The following is a 17,874-nucleotide window of genomic DNA, read 5'->3' on the forward strand; positions in this document are numbered from 1 at the left end:
GTCTAAATTGTTTTGTTTTTTTAAAGAATTACCTTTTTTTTAACCACTAGGATGCGCTAAAGATTACACGTCGTCCCTTTAACAGAACAAAAGAGGTAAACACACAGTACCAAAGTACTATTGACCGCATTTTAGTATTTATTCTGACATTGAAAAAATAATAATTATATATATATGTATTGCTTCAGTCATACAACATTTTAGGTGCATCCAAAAAAGTCACTCAAAGTCAACCTGAGTTAGTAACAGTCCACTATGACTTCCTGGCCGCCATCTTTGCCGGCATCTCCGTTGTGAAATCTTGTGCTCAGGATGTCCTGCAGCAGAGACTGGAAGGAGTTGTGAACGTGATCGCTGCTCTGGCTCAGCAGAACCCGACGTTTATCTAAACCTAGCGCTGTTAGGGCTTCAAAAACGCTAACGCGCTGGCTTTCACCTCCTGCGAGCTCCAGCATCTTCCTGATCTCCTCTTCCCAGCCCCGTCCCGGCAGTTCGATAGAGGCGCCGGGCCTCGGATCGCCGGCGGTGTCTCGGATTTTTATCAGAAGTTCGCAAGCCTTCAGCGCGACGGGTCGGTCACAGTCCGACAGGCCGTTCAGCAACGCCGAAAAGACTCCGTGCTCGGCTAAAGAACTCAAATCTAAAGCTGCATCCTCAGCTGGTTGTCCACTACCGTGACTGGAAACAATTGCGTAAGGGTGAGTCTCAGCTCCAGTGCGTCGCCTGTGATCCGAAAACGTCGCGTCCAGGAGAAGTTCGGCCAGTTCCAAAGTGTACACCTTCACCTCCCAGTCCAAATCCACGCTTCCGCAGGAAAGGACCACGCGCGCCGACTCCGAGAGGAGCGAGGGGATCGAGGAAGCCGAGGCGGAGCAAGAGGAGAACCAGGCCGTGAAGTAGCGGACCACGGCCCGTCTGGCGAAACCCTCGGGGTCTTCTCGGAGAATTTCCAACAGGCGTCTCACTATGGTAGTCTGGAAGTAGAACGGATGTTTCAGACTCAGTTCGGCTCGGGGGCCAGATTCAGATTTTATGTTCTCAGGTGAGCCACGTATCGGATCGGCAACCACTTAGAAATTTGGTGTCGGTATTAATCTAAAAAAATCGAATCATCTCCAACTTATTCTTACAATATTACTGATTTGGACACAATACCAATATACGGTATCGGTACTCTCATATTCCGAGTGTTATTTTTCTGGTTTTACTACATAAACAAAAGCATCTCCAAACAAAAGAGCACCTTCAATGACAGACTGCTGTCACAGTCTTGTTCCAAGGACAGACTGAAGAGATCATTTCTTCCTCATGCCATGAGGCTCTTTAACTCCACCCGGGGGAGTAAAAGCCCACATTAAACCCCACCCCACATTTGCATATTACCCTATTTTTATTACAGTGTGTATTTTATGTAGCACTATTTAAATACTCTATGTCAACACGTTACATTGGGTATTTATGTATTATATTTCTTTTACTTTATTATTATTCTCTTTTCAACACAAGGATGCTGCTGGAAGTGTGAATTTCCCTACGGGGATGAATAAAGTATCTATCTATCTATCTATCTAGTAAAATAGTAAATTATTTTAATACCTCTTATTTTACTTTCTTTTATTATTGGATGAGGGGCTGCTCCAAACGAATTGTCGGTTTTTTTTTCCCGACAATGACAATTAAAAAAATAATAATCTAGATCTAAACCAGAGGTTAGATCTTGAGCCCGGAATTCAACCTGGAATTCGGGCCGGGTTCGGGCTTAAAATGTCAATCATTAAGTCGGGCCATTCGGGCCTCTCTGTTTTATTTTTTTCCTTCACTTAGTATCTGCACAGCATGCACTTACTTTTACTCAAGTATTCATTTAGATAAAGAATATGTTAACCGAACTACTCCAAATCACAAAATCCTAATGAGTTTTCATCCTCTGTTGGGGTAAAAGACGCCCCGCTTTCTCCTTCCACCTCCTTCATGTCAGACGTCATTTCCGCTTCTCGCCAATAGCTTACAAGCTCTACAAATTTCCTATTGCTTTTTGTCCAAATATTTCACTATTTGTTATCTGCAGATTATGATTTTCTTTTCTGTGCCAATTTTTTTCAGTTTCACTTTCATTTTCGTTTACTGCACGTCGCTAATATGCGCACTTTGGCGTCGAAACATTTATTTTGGCGCTGCACTTGCAGTGAGCGAATAAGTTGAGGGAGTAAGTCCCAAGTAAACCCCAAGTTGCATGGTTTAGCCAAACGCACAGTTTGGCGTTGAAGTACGCACTTAAATTAAAGCTTTGGGTTTATTTCAGACTCAGTTATCAAATCAAGTTACCCAAGGTTCGGGTTTGGGCGGGTTCAGGTTTATATAGCTGCATTTTGGGTTGGGTCAGGCTGATTTTTTTTAGACCCAATCTTACCTCTAATTTAAACTTTTTTACAGATCCTGCTTTGTCTGTGTATTGTGTGTGCTTGTATGTGACTTATAGGCTCCGAAACGGCTAAACCGATTTTCATGAAAATGTACACAGTTGTACTTTAGGCTTTCGCGAATGTCTTTAGCTAGGTTTTGTACCAGGGCACCTCCAAATTATACCAAGGAAATCGAAAAACATGGCATTCCGTGGATCTCTTCTCGGTCGATCGCCCAGTGTGCCATACTTCTTGTCGTAATATAAAAATATTTCTTCAATCAGGACTCATTATCCAGCATTAATGATACTGGTTTTATTGTTACTAAGTATCAAATCATAAAAGATTAAAGTTCTCTAAATTCACTCACCTGTTCCTGAGGCAAGTCTGTTCCCTCCTGCCAGCTGGAAGTAAACATGGACAGTGCGGAGACGGCGCTGGCTCTTACGTAGCTCTCCGGATCCTGCAGCGCCTCCCGCAGCAGCGGAGTCGCAAAGCGCTCGCTCAGCAAAACGGCCTCAGCCGAGTTTAAAGATGAGATGCGGCTCATTTGCCCCAAAAACTCGATGGTGGAGTCTCTCACCTCCCAACGTGGGTCACATGTACGCTTTTCCACCACTGTTTGAAGATCTAAATTCAAGAGTAAATTATTTTATTATTTAACCGCTATATTTTTCTCAGTTTTTTAAGGAGAATTGTTGGTTGAACTGTTGGAAGTACTGCTACCTTCTCTAAGTTGCTTGGAAATCGATGAAATATCTGTTGAAGCACTGATCCATTGTATTAACGCCTTATAGGACTTTTGAAGTACCTACAAAGAAACAACCAATGGTACTATTGATAGTATGGGTAGTAATAATGCAAGCATTTTTAACTAATACCAATATCCAAATCTTGTGTAGTCATTGATACCCATCCATCCAATAAGAATCATAACGAAATAGTGAATCAGGAAGGACCTGGAGATGGAATAAGAGCTTGCTCTGTCCACTCCACGCATCGGCCCGGTATTGCAGTACCTCCGGGAACGGTGCATTCGCAATGATCACAGCAAGGCTTTAAGTCTAGGACCTTAGCTTGGCCTTTTGGCTGAGAGTAAGAGTCCCGGCTCCTAGGCTTTGTGGCGTATTATGAACTGACCGATAACGGATAATGGATAATGAATAAAGAAGATAGACCAATAACCCTTAAAAATCTTCCCCCCCCCCTGGAAATTCGCAATGATCGCAGCAAGGCTTTAAGGCTAGGACCTTAGCTTGGCCTTTTAGCTGAGAGTAAGAGTCCCAGCTCCTAGGCTTTGTAGCGTATTATGAACTGACCGATAACAGATAATGGATAGTTAATAAAGAAGATAGAACAATAACCCTTAAATAATCCCTCCCCCCCAATATATGACCCGCTTATCCTAAGTAGGGTCGCGAAGTTGCTGGAGCCCATCCCAGCAATCTTTGGGCAGTGGGCAGGGGACACCCTGAACTGGTTGCCAGTCAGTCGCAGGGCACACAGAGAGAAAACTCACTCGCTCACTCACATGTTGGGACGATTTGGACCGGCAAATTAACCTGACATGCATGTTTTTGGAATGTGGGAGGAAACCGGAGTGCCCGGAGGAAACCTATGCAGGCATGGGGAGAACATGCAAACTCCGCATGGGGAGGTTACGGTAGCTGGACCTCGACCCCGTCATGGATACCAAATCCTCTAAAACATGAAACACCTACCAATGCCTCGAAGTATTTTTAAATAAATTTGTTTGAATGTATTATAATTAAACATTGACTTACATTGCTGTTAAGTTTTTATGGTACCATGTCCGCACTTATAATGTTTACATTCATTTATGCGTTGTGGGTTACTTATGGATTTATTTTTCTATATTTATTCTGTGTATTTTCTATTTTCTTTCAATTGTTAGATGAATGGATGCTCCAAACGAAGTTTCGTTGGTCTTTTTGACAATGACAATAAATATTCTCAATATGAATTCTGGTAACAGCCACTGTTTTGAGTAGCCTTGAAACAGGAGTGTCAAACTCGTTTTAAATCGGGGGCCACACGATAGAACAAACATTCACTCGGGGACCGGACTAATAGATTAGAGATAAAGAAAAAACAAAAAGAGAGGGGGAGAAAAGTAGAGAGAATGGGACAGAGAAAGAAATACACAGAGAGAGAGAGAGAGAAACAAAAGAGATAAAAAGAGAAATAGTGAGAGAGGGGAAACAAAATCCAAAGAAAAATGGAAAGAGAGAAGGAGAGAAAAGAGAAGGAGAAAGCAAGTGAGAGAGAGAGAAAAGAAGGAGAAAAGGAAAAAAGAGGGACAAAAGAAGGTAAAAAGACAGAGAGAAAGAGACAAAGAGGAACAAAGAAAGAGAAAAAGAGAGAGAGGGTGAAAGAAAGAGAGATAGAGAAAGAAAGAAAAAAGGAGGACGAGAGAAAGGGAGAGAGAGAAAGTACAGCGTTTGTGAGAGGCACCTGGCTTTGGCGACATCAAGTGGACATTTTTTTTTCTCTTGCTCTTCTCTGAGCTATGTCTCGCGGGCCGGATTCAATCCCTTAGCGGGCCTGGTGCGGCCCGCAGACTGCCTATTTGACACCCCTGCCTTAAAATGAGGGCGGTATTGGCACTGATATCAATACCAACTAAAAATAATACAAATACTTACGGTGGGGTCTGTATATGGGTTGCTCATATAATGTACCAGAACATCAGAGACCTCGTTCATTGTGCTGTTAGCCCCTAAAACAAATCAGATTAAAAATAAACATCACATCTTTCATTAAATCCACCTGATGTTATAGGACCGAGTGATCATAATAGAATCATGCTTACAAACTCAAAATACAGAAATGTCATTAGATTGTTTCCATTTTTTTCCGTTTACAGCTCAAAATCTGCAGATATTTTTACTGAGACATCCGCGAGCGGCTGGTGCTGGCACCACAGCTTCAATTGGCTAATGCTAATGTCACTTTCACTATATGCTATTGCTAATTTTATGGCGGTTTTTGCTCGCTTCAAATGTAAACTCCATAGCCTTTGATGCAGGGGTCTCAAACTCATAGCCCACGGGCCACAAATTACAATAGTTTGAGGCAACCTCCTCATATAGAGGTTAAACGTCAGTGGGACCCGTGCAAGTTTGATATGAATGCTACTTCTGTGCTTATTAGTCAGGCAGGGCTCAAAATTGATAACAAATCACTTGCCACAATTACAGTACATGCAAGAGAAAAATAAATAAATACTTAAACATTAGCTGTCAATAAGCAATTTCTGTCTGTAGTGTGTTTTAAATGTGGTATTTGAGGGTCTGTGTACTTTGACAGTGGCTCCCGTTGATAGCATAAGACAAAGCAACAGAGACAGAACGAGAAATAGACAGAGAGTGATGGACAAACAGACACAAAAAGAGAAAGAGACAGGCAGACAAAGAGAAAGTGAGGGACAGAGAGGGAGGAACAAAGAGACAGACACCGAGAGAGAGATAGGAGAGACAGAAACAGGGAGAAAGACGAATACTTAGAGAGACAGATACAGGGAAAGAGAGGGAGATCAAATACACATGGGCTTATGACTATATCTGGTTTCTTCAACCTTCAGGGTTCATAAGTCTTTTTCATGGACAAATTCAAGCCCTTTTCAAGCCAATTTTCCAATTTTTCTAGCACCATTAAAAGAAGAAATTCTTGGTGAATTGTGTATTTTTCAGAGCCACAAGTATATCTGCGATTTGCATATGAAATTTTTAATCTAGCGTGTGCATTTATCAAGACATACTTTTAGATACTGAGTAAATCAGGAATATATATGTTTTTGAGACAAATCTCTCCCCATACAGGTAGGTGTTGGGTAACAACGAAGCTTACATTTTCAGTTGAAGGTTTTTTTTCCCATTACAATTTACGACTGGGAAATGCTACTTCTATTTTTTTGCATGGCCCATACTAAATCTCCGTAAACGAAACGTAATCTTTGCATGAATATACAATTCATAGAGCCCTGTTTAGGTGTAGCATGCACCTATCCTCTTGGGGGCGATGACACTTAATAGGACATTGCCTTACAAAAAAATGCCAGCTGCCGTTTATCTTAGGGCAAGAAGAAATGCAATGGCAGATCGAAGCCACCAGAGAGCAGTGTCGGCATCGTTTTTAAGCTGTTCCTTATTAAATAGTTATCACAAATTTATTATTTTTCTATTAAACCTTAATACAGTTGTTTACTTATATTTAGATCTTATTTTGTGTAGAAAAAGATAATTGAGAATGGCGGAATATTTGATGCAGTATAGCACCACTTTGCCTGGACCCTAACACCAGCAGTTCCCGATTAAATTGAGTTTGAGACCCCTGGTCTAATTCTACTAGTGCTAGCAGCTTGCTTTTAAAGCGGTCTGGATGCCCTGAAAAAAAAACAAGATTGGAATTTTGAAGTAGACACATCGTTAAACTTACTATAGAAAAATGTTATTTTTCCCCCGGGTAAATTACCTGAGCTGCAACTTAGGGAAGCCAAAGCCTCCATAGCAGATTTCAGAATTTTCCCACTGTTGACAATGAAGCGGAAAGCTTCACGCTTGCCGCCATCGAATAAACATGAGGAGGAAGTGGAAGTGTGACCGCTGCACATTCTTAGTAAAGCAACTACTGAGAGGACAATCGCTGCTGGGGGGCACTGGAGCACTTCAGAAGGCTATAGGAAGTTGTCAAAAATCATGTTAGTTTGTCCAAAACCTGGAAAAACATCTCAGCATTTGTCTCACCATGAGGGCCATTTGGGAGGCACTTCTCAAAGAAACACAGATCATGGAGATGAATGTGCTTTTATTCCTGATCTGCAACTCCATGATTAGGTTGTCCTCTGCGGGGACTGAAAATGATATTTACAGGTGATTACAGAAGCCACTACTCGAGATACAAGAAATTCGAGATATGAGCAAAAATCTTGCCTGACGTACAGTACGAGATAAAATCGAAATTACGAGGATTTCCGGAAACTACCACTAGAGACCGCTCACCGCCAGCTTCAGCTCAATACTGTTAGCGCTTGCATTCCCTGCTATATGACACCAGATTACACAGGCTGGTTGCGTTGTTGCATTTTTATCGCATTGCATTTTCTTTTTGTTTTTTTTTACTCTAGCCATGAGTTCTGGAAAAGAGAATTGTAAAGTGTATCCTGAGGGGAAAAAAAGAGGCTGATGTCAATTGAAACGGAGCAGTAAATGCCGTAAATTCCGGAATACAGGTAGCTTCTTTTAGACATAGTGGCTTTAAATACGGTGCGGCTTATTGTTTTTATTCATATTGGCGCCGAGGAAAACAGCGAGCTGCTCTTTTCCGCAATGTATGCGCTCTAAATATGAAACACCGCGGTGAGGTCTGGAAACATTCATGAAAGAAATGAGTCTATATACAGTAATGTCTAACAGGAGCAAAACGGGAGGTTTGACAGTATTTTATACAATATGGACAACATATTCATGATATTTGTAACTTTTTCACCCACAAATCAAGGCCTCAATTTATACATCTGAATTGAACAGCAGTGGAAGTTTTTTATGAAAACTGCTACACTTATTTTTCCTATCATCGGTGTCAATGGTCAGATTGCTGAAGTTTCCTTTAATCCTTAGGGAACGATATCTAGTGAATATAATTTGGTTCGTTACCGCGGCAACCCCCAATGACATCAACACAAAAAGCACTATTGAATAGTGCCAGCTAATAGTGACTATTCTCCACAGTAAGGTTGCACTGGCGCTGTTATCTATAAATATGGGGCTCCCATTTTACATGACACAGGCCTCATTCGCATTTTATTTCTGCTCGTCTTTGTTATCACTATGGCCTGAAAACAAGTGATGTAAACAACTCGGTGCAGAACTGAAAGTCAGGTGTGCTGGGGCACGGCGCCATTTGCGTTCTCCGCCAACCCCACATTTCACACAAAGTTGGCGCCAGGTGTGTGCAAGGCTTAAAATGTAAGATATGGACGTGAATTAGTTCTTTCCTATGGGTGTTTAAGCCTGTGACTGCCCCGGAAACCCTGTACAAAGACAAAATTCTGTTTTTTTTTCTTTCCTAATTCAGAGAAAACAGCTTTTAATCATGTGTCATGAGGAATATACAGTAATAGACAAACATGATGTTTATGATGTAATGAAGCAGTACGATCATCATACAATTTCCACAATTTTAAAACCAAAAGAGGAATTCCAAAGCTATAAAAAACAACCAAGAGTGTGTCTATTTTTTCCAAATTGAGAACCGACATTGATGACAAGATGGCGAGACTTCTGTTGTTATGGATACGCAAGAAGGAGCTGGCGGGAGATACAGTACAGTCTAGGGCTGCACGATTGACCAAAATCGATATTGTGATGTGACGTTGTGCGATTGTGTTTGTTAATGCAACATCCATCACAGCCTGGTCATCTTGAAAGGGGGATTACCACATGTGCGGTCCCTTCTCAAGGTTTCTTCATTTTCCTCGTGTTGAGTTTTTTGAGTTTTTCCTTGCCCTCATGTCTGTTTTAGATCAGGGGATGGTGTAAAAATAGTCTTTAGTTTGCTATAATCTGCTGCTATATAGTCTGTGCAGCCCTTTGAGATTTTTGTGATAAAGGGCTATACAAATAAACATGACTTGACTTATCGTAGCATGTTGCAATTTGAGCCTTGTGTGAGCAGACAGAACCCCTAACAAAGCAACCCCAAGGAGAGGGCGCTGTTTTCTAAATAAAACATGTCAATGTGATTAACCTTAGTGTTAAGGGCTATTTTTGTTTTTTTAATACAGCTTACTTGGAAATATGAATTAAAACAAAATGTATTTTTTCTACTGTTGGGACGAATCTAGAAAAAGAACATTTTAAATATCATTCTAGGGGATTTTTCTGGGTTTTTAACAACACAGTAGCAGGTCATTTGGATCTGAGGACAACAGGAAGGTTAAGTACTCACAAAAAACAAAACCAGAACAAAAAATTGAACTTTTATTTTAAAATCGAAGATCGCATTGAATTTGCATTACTGGTAAAAAAAATTGCAATTAGGTTCAGTTCCAAAATTGTGCAGCCCTAGTACAGTCACTAAAAGGTGCATTTTATTTTTTTAATACCATCTTATAACTGTATTCTGTTCTTCTTTTCGTGATCAAAACAATTTGTTTTATTGCTATTTAGGGTTTACTTGGAAGATTTGGGGCGGCCAGGAATGGATTAATTGGTTTTCTGTTGTTTCTTATGGGGAAAAAAATATTTCGAGTTATGAGACAGTATACATACGAGCTCGATCCGCGAACCAATGAACCTCGTATGTAGAGAGACCACAGTATATCCATTTTCTGTCGTCTTTTCTATGCACAGCTCATACCTGGTCCTAGCAAGGGGTGCTCAGTGACAAAGCGCAGGGGCATCAGGAGGATTCTCACTGCCCGGCTGGTGTTGACGGCATCCCTTGGCGCATGAGAGCCACCTCGATGGAGAAACACAGCAGCAGCATGGACGAGGTCGGCCGGTTTATTGGCGTTCAACATTGAGGACAAAAGACGGTTGGTGACGTCTTCATTGCCAGGGCTGATGATAAAGAGAGTCAAATACATTCAGTTAGATATTCGATCGCAGGGATATCCACGTCAAACAGATATTTTTATCAAGCCATTTATCAAATGTCATGCATACTTTGTCGGAGCAACCCCCAATGTCAACAACATAAAAAGACACGTCAGTGTTGCAATCTGGCACTATTCTCCACAGTATGGTTTCCCTGGTGCTGTCATCTAGAAATATAACGGTCACATTTAAAGTGACGCAGCCCTCGTTCACGTTTTCTTTTCGGCACGTTTTCTTATGTGCTCGTTTGTAATCCCCATCTTAAAACACGTGAGGTAAACGGGTCCAAGCAAAACTGAAAATGAAGCAGCTGAAAACGGCGTCCGTTGGGCGCAAAGGCATTGACACTATATCCCCAAGGTGTTGAACCTAGGTGTATTAAGCTTAAAATGTAAGCCATTAAGGTGAATTAGTTTTTATGGCTGTTAAAGACAGCGGCGTAAAATCCAGTGTGGCTTTTACAAACACAAAATTGAGTTCCGTCCTTAAATTTGAACATGTGGCTTTTGATCAGGTGCATGATGTAGTCCAGAATTTACGGTTTACAGTGCCCAGCAAAATCATCCCCCAACCCCAAAACCTTTAGTCATTTCGCAACATTTCAAGCTTCATACTCAAAGCTAAAAATTGGAAAATATTTTATAATCAACATGTAAGGGGCCGGTCACACAGACATTTGCGGCTGAATCACGGCCAGAAATTTCTGCCTGTGAGGCGGACGCTATTGGACGCTTTGAGATCGCCATACAGACGAGATACAGCAGTACTTAACACGCGGTCGGAAATTCGCGCGCGGGTGGCAGCGCGAAAAAGTTTTGCGCTGCTCAATTCTTCAGAGCGCGGGTACACAGCCTTTCACGAGCGTATCAAGGTTGAACCACGGCCAGAAATTTTGGGCGCTGTTGGACGTTTTGAGACCGCCATATAGACGAGATACAGCAGTGCTTTACTCGCGGTCGGACATTCACACGCGGTTGGCCGCGCGAAAAAGTTTTGAGCTGCTCAAAAGTTTGAGCACGTGTTAAACCGCGTGCCGCACACGTGGTCAGCACGAGGTAATGACGCGGAAATGACGCGGAACGACGTGCTCTGGCCGCGGCCAGTGCGTGGTTACACATGGGTAGGATGGGAAATTTCAGCGAGTAATCGTGGGTGGAGCATGGTAATAGCATGTTCTGCGCCTGTATCACGGTGTTATTACGTGAAATTAGCGTGTTACGCGTGTGACAGTCAAACGCCTTTCTCCGCGTATATACAGCGCGATTTTCCGAGCACACGTCAGTTGTGCTCGAGACGTCAAGGGGGTGAACATGGATCCCCGTCAGCGTAGTGACCTCGTCTTAATCCATTTTTATTTCTTGACATTTCTTTTCAAGATAATAAAATAAAAATGATGCCATAGCTTGAAATCTTGATCTTCACGGGACTGTGTCTTGAGCGGTTATGATTTCTACAGCCCGGTGTTATCCGAGAAATGCATCCCTGCCGAGATTTGCATCCCCTCGCTACTACAACCACTTTTACCTTGTTTTATCTCACTTTTAGGGAATGTAATGGCGAACATATAACCAAAACCACTTCGTCTTGCATTTGTTGGGAATGTAATACAACTTAAAACATTCCGTCTTTGTTTTTGTTGTGAACGTAATCGAACGGTAAATCCTCCCCCCCTCGCGTGAACGCGCATTCTGCTGCGCTTCCAACGAAAGCGATCGTATTCTATATAAAACGCTTATTAAAACAATAAAGCGAGCTAATTATAACAATTGGGAGATCCTAGTCTATATAACGCGTTTATTTAAACAATAAAGTGCGATCGTATTCTACAAAATGCGTTTGTTAACGCGGATGAAAAAGTCAAAAGCGATCGCAGCAGAATGCGCGTTCACGCGAGGGGGTGGGGGGTGTGGGTGTTGCGTAGGAGTCGGATTTGACTGACTTGTTAACCTGACTGCCCATCTTGCACATCTGGTTAGCGTCTCTTCTTGCACTATCGGCACTATGGTAAATAACACAATACAGCTTTATTTATATCTGTACACTGAAGGACACTGAGGGAAACTGTGGGAGTCAGATCCATCGACATTTCGTTCTGTATACACGTGTACTAGAATGACAATAAAGTAGATCTGAATCTGAATCTGAATCTGAATCTGAATTTGGGCACAACACCGGCTCGGGAGCTTTTATACCCGTGGTCCACACGGGAAAATGACGCAGAAATGACGCGATGAGGAAGCGGAACAGTCGCCGGCGTCTGTTTTGCGGGCATACCACCGATGAACAGCGGGTTGGCCAATTTTGCGCATTTTCCATCCCGGGCAACCACGGGCAAAAAAACCCGCAAAATTTTAGCCGTGATTCAGCCGCAAACGGCTGTGTGACCGGCCCCTAAGACACAGCAGCACGGCGGCGCAGTGATTAGCGCATGTGCCGCACAGTTCATGTCTTGGGAACCTCCTGCGTGGGTTCAAATCCAGCTCCAGACTTCCTGTGCGGAGTTTGTATGTTCTCCCCGTGCTTGCGTGGGTTTCCTCCGGTTTCCTCCCACATTGCAAAAACATTGGATTGGCCGGTCCAAATTGTCCCTAGGTGTGAATGAGCGAGTGAGTTGTCTGTCCCAGTGTGCACTGCGATTGGCTGGCAACCAGTTCAGGGTGTCCCCTGCCCACTGCCCGATGATTGCTGGGATGGGCTCCAGCACCCCCGCGACCCTACTGAGGATAAGCGGTGTAGCTAATAAGATGAGATGTAAGACACAATCGTGAAGTGGAACCAAATTAATTTAACATTTAATATTATATTTACAATGAAAAAACTGAAAAGTAGGTGTCGCTCTCTTTCTTTATCTCTCTTTCTCTCATTTTCTCTCTCTCTGTCTCTCTTACTCTCCTTCTTTCTTCTCCCCTCTTTCTTTGTTGTCTCTCTTTCTCTCTCTTTCTCCCCTCTTTCCCTTCTTTCTCTGTCAGACTCTTTCATTTTGTCTCTCTTTTTCTTTCCTTCTCTCTTTCTTCTCTCTTTATTTTTCTAAATATTTATCTCTCTCTTCTCATCTTTTTTTCTCTCTTTCTCTTTTTTATCTTTATTTTTTAATATCACTGTGTCTTTTTCTCTCTCCATGTCCCTCTCTCTTTCTCACTCTCGCTTTGCTCCTCGCCCCTCTCTCTTTCGGTCTTTCTTAAACTCACTCTCTTTTCCCTCTCTTAATATAAATGTCTCTCTTTTCTCTCTTGTCTTTCACCCTTCTTTTTCTCTCCCCTCTTTTCTCCCTTTTTATCCATATTTTTACAACGCCCACAGTTTTGTTTTTTTATTTGTTAGCAAATACAAACTGTTGGATACATTTGGTTTCTTTTCACAATTGAATCTCACATGTTGTAGATTCTTACAAAACATTTTGGCTTTTCTATCAATACGTTTGAGGCCCGAAATATGGCAATATGTACAATACTTTTGCTCGGCAAAATATGTTCTACCTTGTGATGTCAATTTTTATATAAAGTCTACCTGTATCCAGCCATTATAACATCCATCAGCGCCGACGTGAGCTGACTATATCCCGCTTGTACCAGGTCCTCCAGGGAAGCAGCAAGGGCCCAGAGCAGCTGGTCCCGCAGGGGACGCCGTGCCTGGTCCAGGATCAGTGCCAGCAGCCTGAGGACCTGCAGACTACCAGCTGCCAGCGTGCCTTCTTTGGGAAGCAGTGAGCCGTTCATGTGCTCACACGCTTGCAAGAAAACAGCGCCATGTTCTGCATTGGTAGCAATGTTTGCACCTTCTTCTTCTCCTTGCTGAACCGAGAGCATGACGTGAGCCAGCAACTGGTTAGCGGCCGAAGCAACAAACATGCTTGGGTCCGACTGGAGAAGCAGGAGTGGCTTGATGAAACCTTAGAAGAATTAGGACCGTTATATCAATAAACATTTGATCATTAACTAAACGTATTATCATGCAGGAATTTAAAATGTTAAAGTATGTACAGTATGTGCCCTGCAACTGTCTGGCAACCAGTTCAGGGTGTCCCCTGCCCACTACCCGAAGATAGCTGGGCATGGGCTCCAGCACCCCCGAGACCCTACTGAGGATAAGCGGTGCAGATAATGGATGGATGGATGTAGAGTATGTACCAAAATTTATATATTGTTCCACTTTAAGAAAATTTTGCACATATTAAGTATCGTTAATCAAAATGTAATCATCAAAATATATTAAAATAGAGTATAATAACCACTTTAAATAATAGCACATTTTTATATAAAAACATATATTTATAAATCAACCTTGTTTCTAGTCAAATAAGATGAATACCTGGAAGGGAAAAACCCATTTTAAGAATTGTTTTTCAGATTTTAAGTATTATTTCTCACATTTCACCAAAAACACAATTTAAAATATTGTTTTCTTTAAGAAATTTTTGATTTCATGTTTTGTACAGAATAGTGAACTAAACCTAAAAATGAATAGCATTTAATGTAGATAAAATGTTAATATTGCAAAAAAATTAAATGGATATCCCCAAATTAACTTGGAAATGTTAAAAATAAAATGTTTAATCCAATTATGTAATTTATTTATAATACAATATAAATTGATTCGTTTTTCACTTTTTATATACAGCAAGTGAAAAGGCTCAAGTTTAACTTTTATTAAGTAAAATAAGAAAACTAATATTTAGAGTAGAAGGGGATAAAAACAATCCAGAACATAAACAGAACTAACTGCCAATGGTGCAAAACATTTTTAGATTTAATGATTATTTCACAAAGTTTTGCTAACTAACTATAGAATCTTGCACGATAATATTTGTATTCAGATAGTGTGAGCCTTTACTGCCTCCCAGTGGCGAAAGCGGGCACACAACATTAAAGTAGATAGCAGATACAATATTGATCAAATCAAATATTTCATTCTTTATTCAGAATTACTGTGTTACAGTACTAGTTAATAAGCACACACTTTAGAATGGGTTACTACAGTTTTAAATCAATTGACTATTAAACCAGATTCATTTTAACGGGAGTGTTTAGAACAGAAGTAAACAGAAGGAGACCAAGAGGAAAGCCACGATCAACGTGGATGGATGGTGTTATGAGTGCACTGGAGGAAAGAGGTCTAAATTTAGTGGAAGCTAGTGCTCTTGTTGGTGATAGGAATAAGTGGAGAGGTGTTGTTAAAGGATAGTGGGATGTTTGGACGCGTTCTAAGGGTTGGGCAGGGCACCTGTATGATGCGGCAGGGGTAAACCAGTGAAAGCTGTCGGGCCCTGCTGTTGAACAGAAGAATGTGTTGTGTCACCCTGACCCGAGTGACATGGCCACTTTCTTGTGTCCCGTTTCATCTGGAGGGACGAAAGCACGACCAACTTGGGTGCCGAGGTACTTAACTTCTTTGGGCATTTGGGTTGGCCATGGTCCAATTTTCTTGTTTTTGCTACTTTTTTACTTTTTTCTTTTCTTTGTATTAGTGTATGTGTTCTTCTTGCTGTCGGTAACCGCTCTCAAGGGATATGACCATGTTGGGTGTCTATGTGGGTAGGCAGGTAGGTAGGTAGGTAGGTAGGTAGGTAGGTGGGTGTGTAGTTTAGAGCACAAGTGTTGTCCAAAAACAAATTAAATTTCTACCATTATCTTCCTCCATAAAGCAATAAGAATAGTGGACCTACCTGACTGCACAAAAAAAGCCATGGCCATGGGATGCTGCAGCATCGTCTTTAGGCCGTGAATCCATCCGATTCGGATGCAAGGCTCATCCCACAGTTCAACATCTTTCCAATGCTGAACGCTAAAAATCACTTCCAGAACCGAGCGCTCCTGTGCAGAAAAGCAGAAGAATCGACCATAGACACAATGAAAATAACTCAACTTCTGACAGAACTGATTAAGCTGGGTTCTAACATCCTTAGTGAATTTACAGTGCCTTGCAAAAATAATGCCGCCCCCAATAACTTTTTGACTTACTTCCATATTTCAGGTTTCAAACTTATTAAAAATTTAAAAATATTTTCGAAGAATCAACAACATGTGGGACACAATTGTGAAAAGAAACCAAATTTATTCAACATTTTATATTGTGCTATATCTGTTCGGGCGCAGTTAAACTGAGACTTAATGGCACACAGGCGCACTTCCGTTTGTCATTGTTAGTCATTCAGAAGTAGAGGTAATATCAGGCCTAAAAAAATTCAGCCGGACCCGACCCGGTCGCTGGTATATAAACCCGAACCGGCCCGAACCCGACGGATTAACATAATTTGATGAACGAGCCCGAAATAAACCCAAAGCTTTGATATGCCGCCAAAGTAAACACGAAACTTTACTCCGGCTGTGCGTACTTGCCGAACTGTGCGTTTCGACTGAACTACGCAGCTTTGGGTTTACTTGGGGCTGAGACCCTCAAATCAAATGGGCACTGCAAGTGCAGCATCTAAATGAACGGTTTGGCGCCAAAAAGCGCATCTCGGCGACGTGCAGTGAACAAAAGTGAAACTGAACAAAATGGCACCGAAAAGAAAATCTAATTCTGCAGATTATAAGCTGCAAATAGTGAAAGATTTGGCCAAAAAACAGAAAGAACGTTTGTAAAGCTTGTAAGCTATTGACAAGAAGCATGAAATGGCGTCTGATGTGAGGGAGGTGGAAGGAGGAAGCCGCACATCTTTTACCGCAACACCGGGGAGGAAAATGTCTTTGGATTTAGTGATTTTGAGTTTAATCGTCAGTTTGGTAACCATTTTCTTTATCTAAATAATTACTTGAGTAAAAGTAAGCCCATGCTGTGTAGATCCTCCACGAAAGGGAAAAAAAAAAAAAAAAAAAAAGCCCGACCGGCCAGACCTAATGATTGACATTGGGTTGGGTCCAAGATCCTACCTCTATTCAGAAGTACAGTAATCAGAGAACTTATGGAGTGAGTTACCTGAGCTAAGAGAACAGGGCGACAATAGTTTTGCAACACCTACTTTTCAGTTTTTTTTTGTAAATATAATATAAAATGTTGAAATGATTAGGTTGTTGATTCTTAGAAAAAAATCAGTGTTTTGGCTTTACGTTTAAAGCTAAAAATGAGGCAATACGTACAACAAAAAGTTCTTGAGGGGGCCCATACTTTTGCTAGGCACTATATTCACAATCATCTGTGTGTACCAGAAATCTATCGGCTCTTCACCTGCAAGGCTTGGTAGCCGTCCTCATTGGCCGCAATCAGGCCGGTGAGTCTTACAGCAAAGGAAAGGATGCTTGGATCAGAAGTGGAGGTGGTGGCCATGGCAGAGATGAAGTCGAGAAGACAAGAGGAGCTCTCCAGAAGTGACACACCTTCAATGAGAGTGGAAGGCACTGTGAAACTTTTGAAACCTGAACTGATGATAACCAAGAGCGTCTAACCCAGGGGTCGGGAACCCATGACTCGCGAGCCATATATGGCTCTTTCTACGAGTACCTGTGGCTCAGAGACAAATTTGACTGCATGCAAATTTTCTCCATCTCGTTCAAAACATGAATCATTAGTCCTGTTCAGATACACGCAAAGCCAAACCAAAACTGAATCACATAGCAGTACTTCGCAAAATATATAGGGCACGTTTTTCACTACAATTTACAGTCAAGGTGTCATACAAAAATAAAACTCGTTTTGGCTGTACAACGCTAAAGAATCCTTTATATAAAAGCTCACTACATAATCTGTGTTCAGTGTTCAGATACCTTATGATGAATCCACAGAACAAACTGTAAATACGATAAAACACCGGAAGAGACCTTAAAGTTATTTAATTGGGTGAGTGGGAGGGATGGGTGGAGCTATGCAAAAAGTACAGGCCCTCCCTCCCATCTCTCGCCCTACGCCGTCTGCGCCAA

At 41.7% G+C, this 17,874-nt stretch overlaps 1 protein-coding gene and 1 pseudogene across 1 annotated transcript in view; one reads left to right on the top strand and one right to left on the bottom strand.

Moving 5' to 3' along the window:
* Positions 1-17,874, bottom strand: part of brat1 (BRCA1 associated ATM activator 1) — a 23,339-nt gene continuing 5,465 nt past the window's right edge. Inside the window, exons 2-11 of the mRNA XM_088341974.1 lie at positions 17,186-17,334; positions 15,684-15,831; positions 13,529-13,910; positions 9,783-9,985; positions 7,169-7,275; positions 6,897-7,098; positions 5,069-5,142; positions 3,129-3,213; positions 2,773-3,032; positions 1-974 (exon numbers count right to left, since the gene is read on the bottom strand). Of these exons, the coding sequence (XP_088198100.1) occupies positions 240-974; positions 2,773-3,032; positions 3,129-3,213; positions 5,069-5,142; positions 6,897-7,098; positions 7,169-7,275; positions 9,783-9,985; positions 13,529-13,910; positions 15,684-15,831; positions 17,186-17,334 (2,345 nt within the window). The 3' untranslated portion in view covers positions 1-239. The remainder of the gene's footprint in view (positions 975-2,772; positions 3,033-3,128; positions 3,214-5,068; positions 5,143-6,896; positions 7,099-7,168; positions 7,276-9,782; positions 9,986-13,528; positions 13,911-15,683; positions 15,832-17,185; positions 17,335-17,874) is intronic.
* LOC148361230 (U2 spliceosomal RNA) lies at positions 3,280-3,443 on the top strand (annotated as a pseudogene).

This window comes from Urocampus carinirostris, chromosome 8, assembly GCF_059441175.1.
Source record: "Urocampus carinirostris isolate Australia breed hairy pipefish chromosome 8, RoL_Ucar_1.0, whole genome shotgun sequence".
NCBI lineage: Eukaryota > Metazoa > Chordata > Actinopteri > Syngnathiformes > Syngnathidae > Urocampus > Urocampus carinirostris.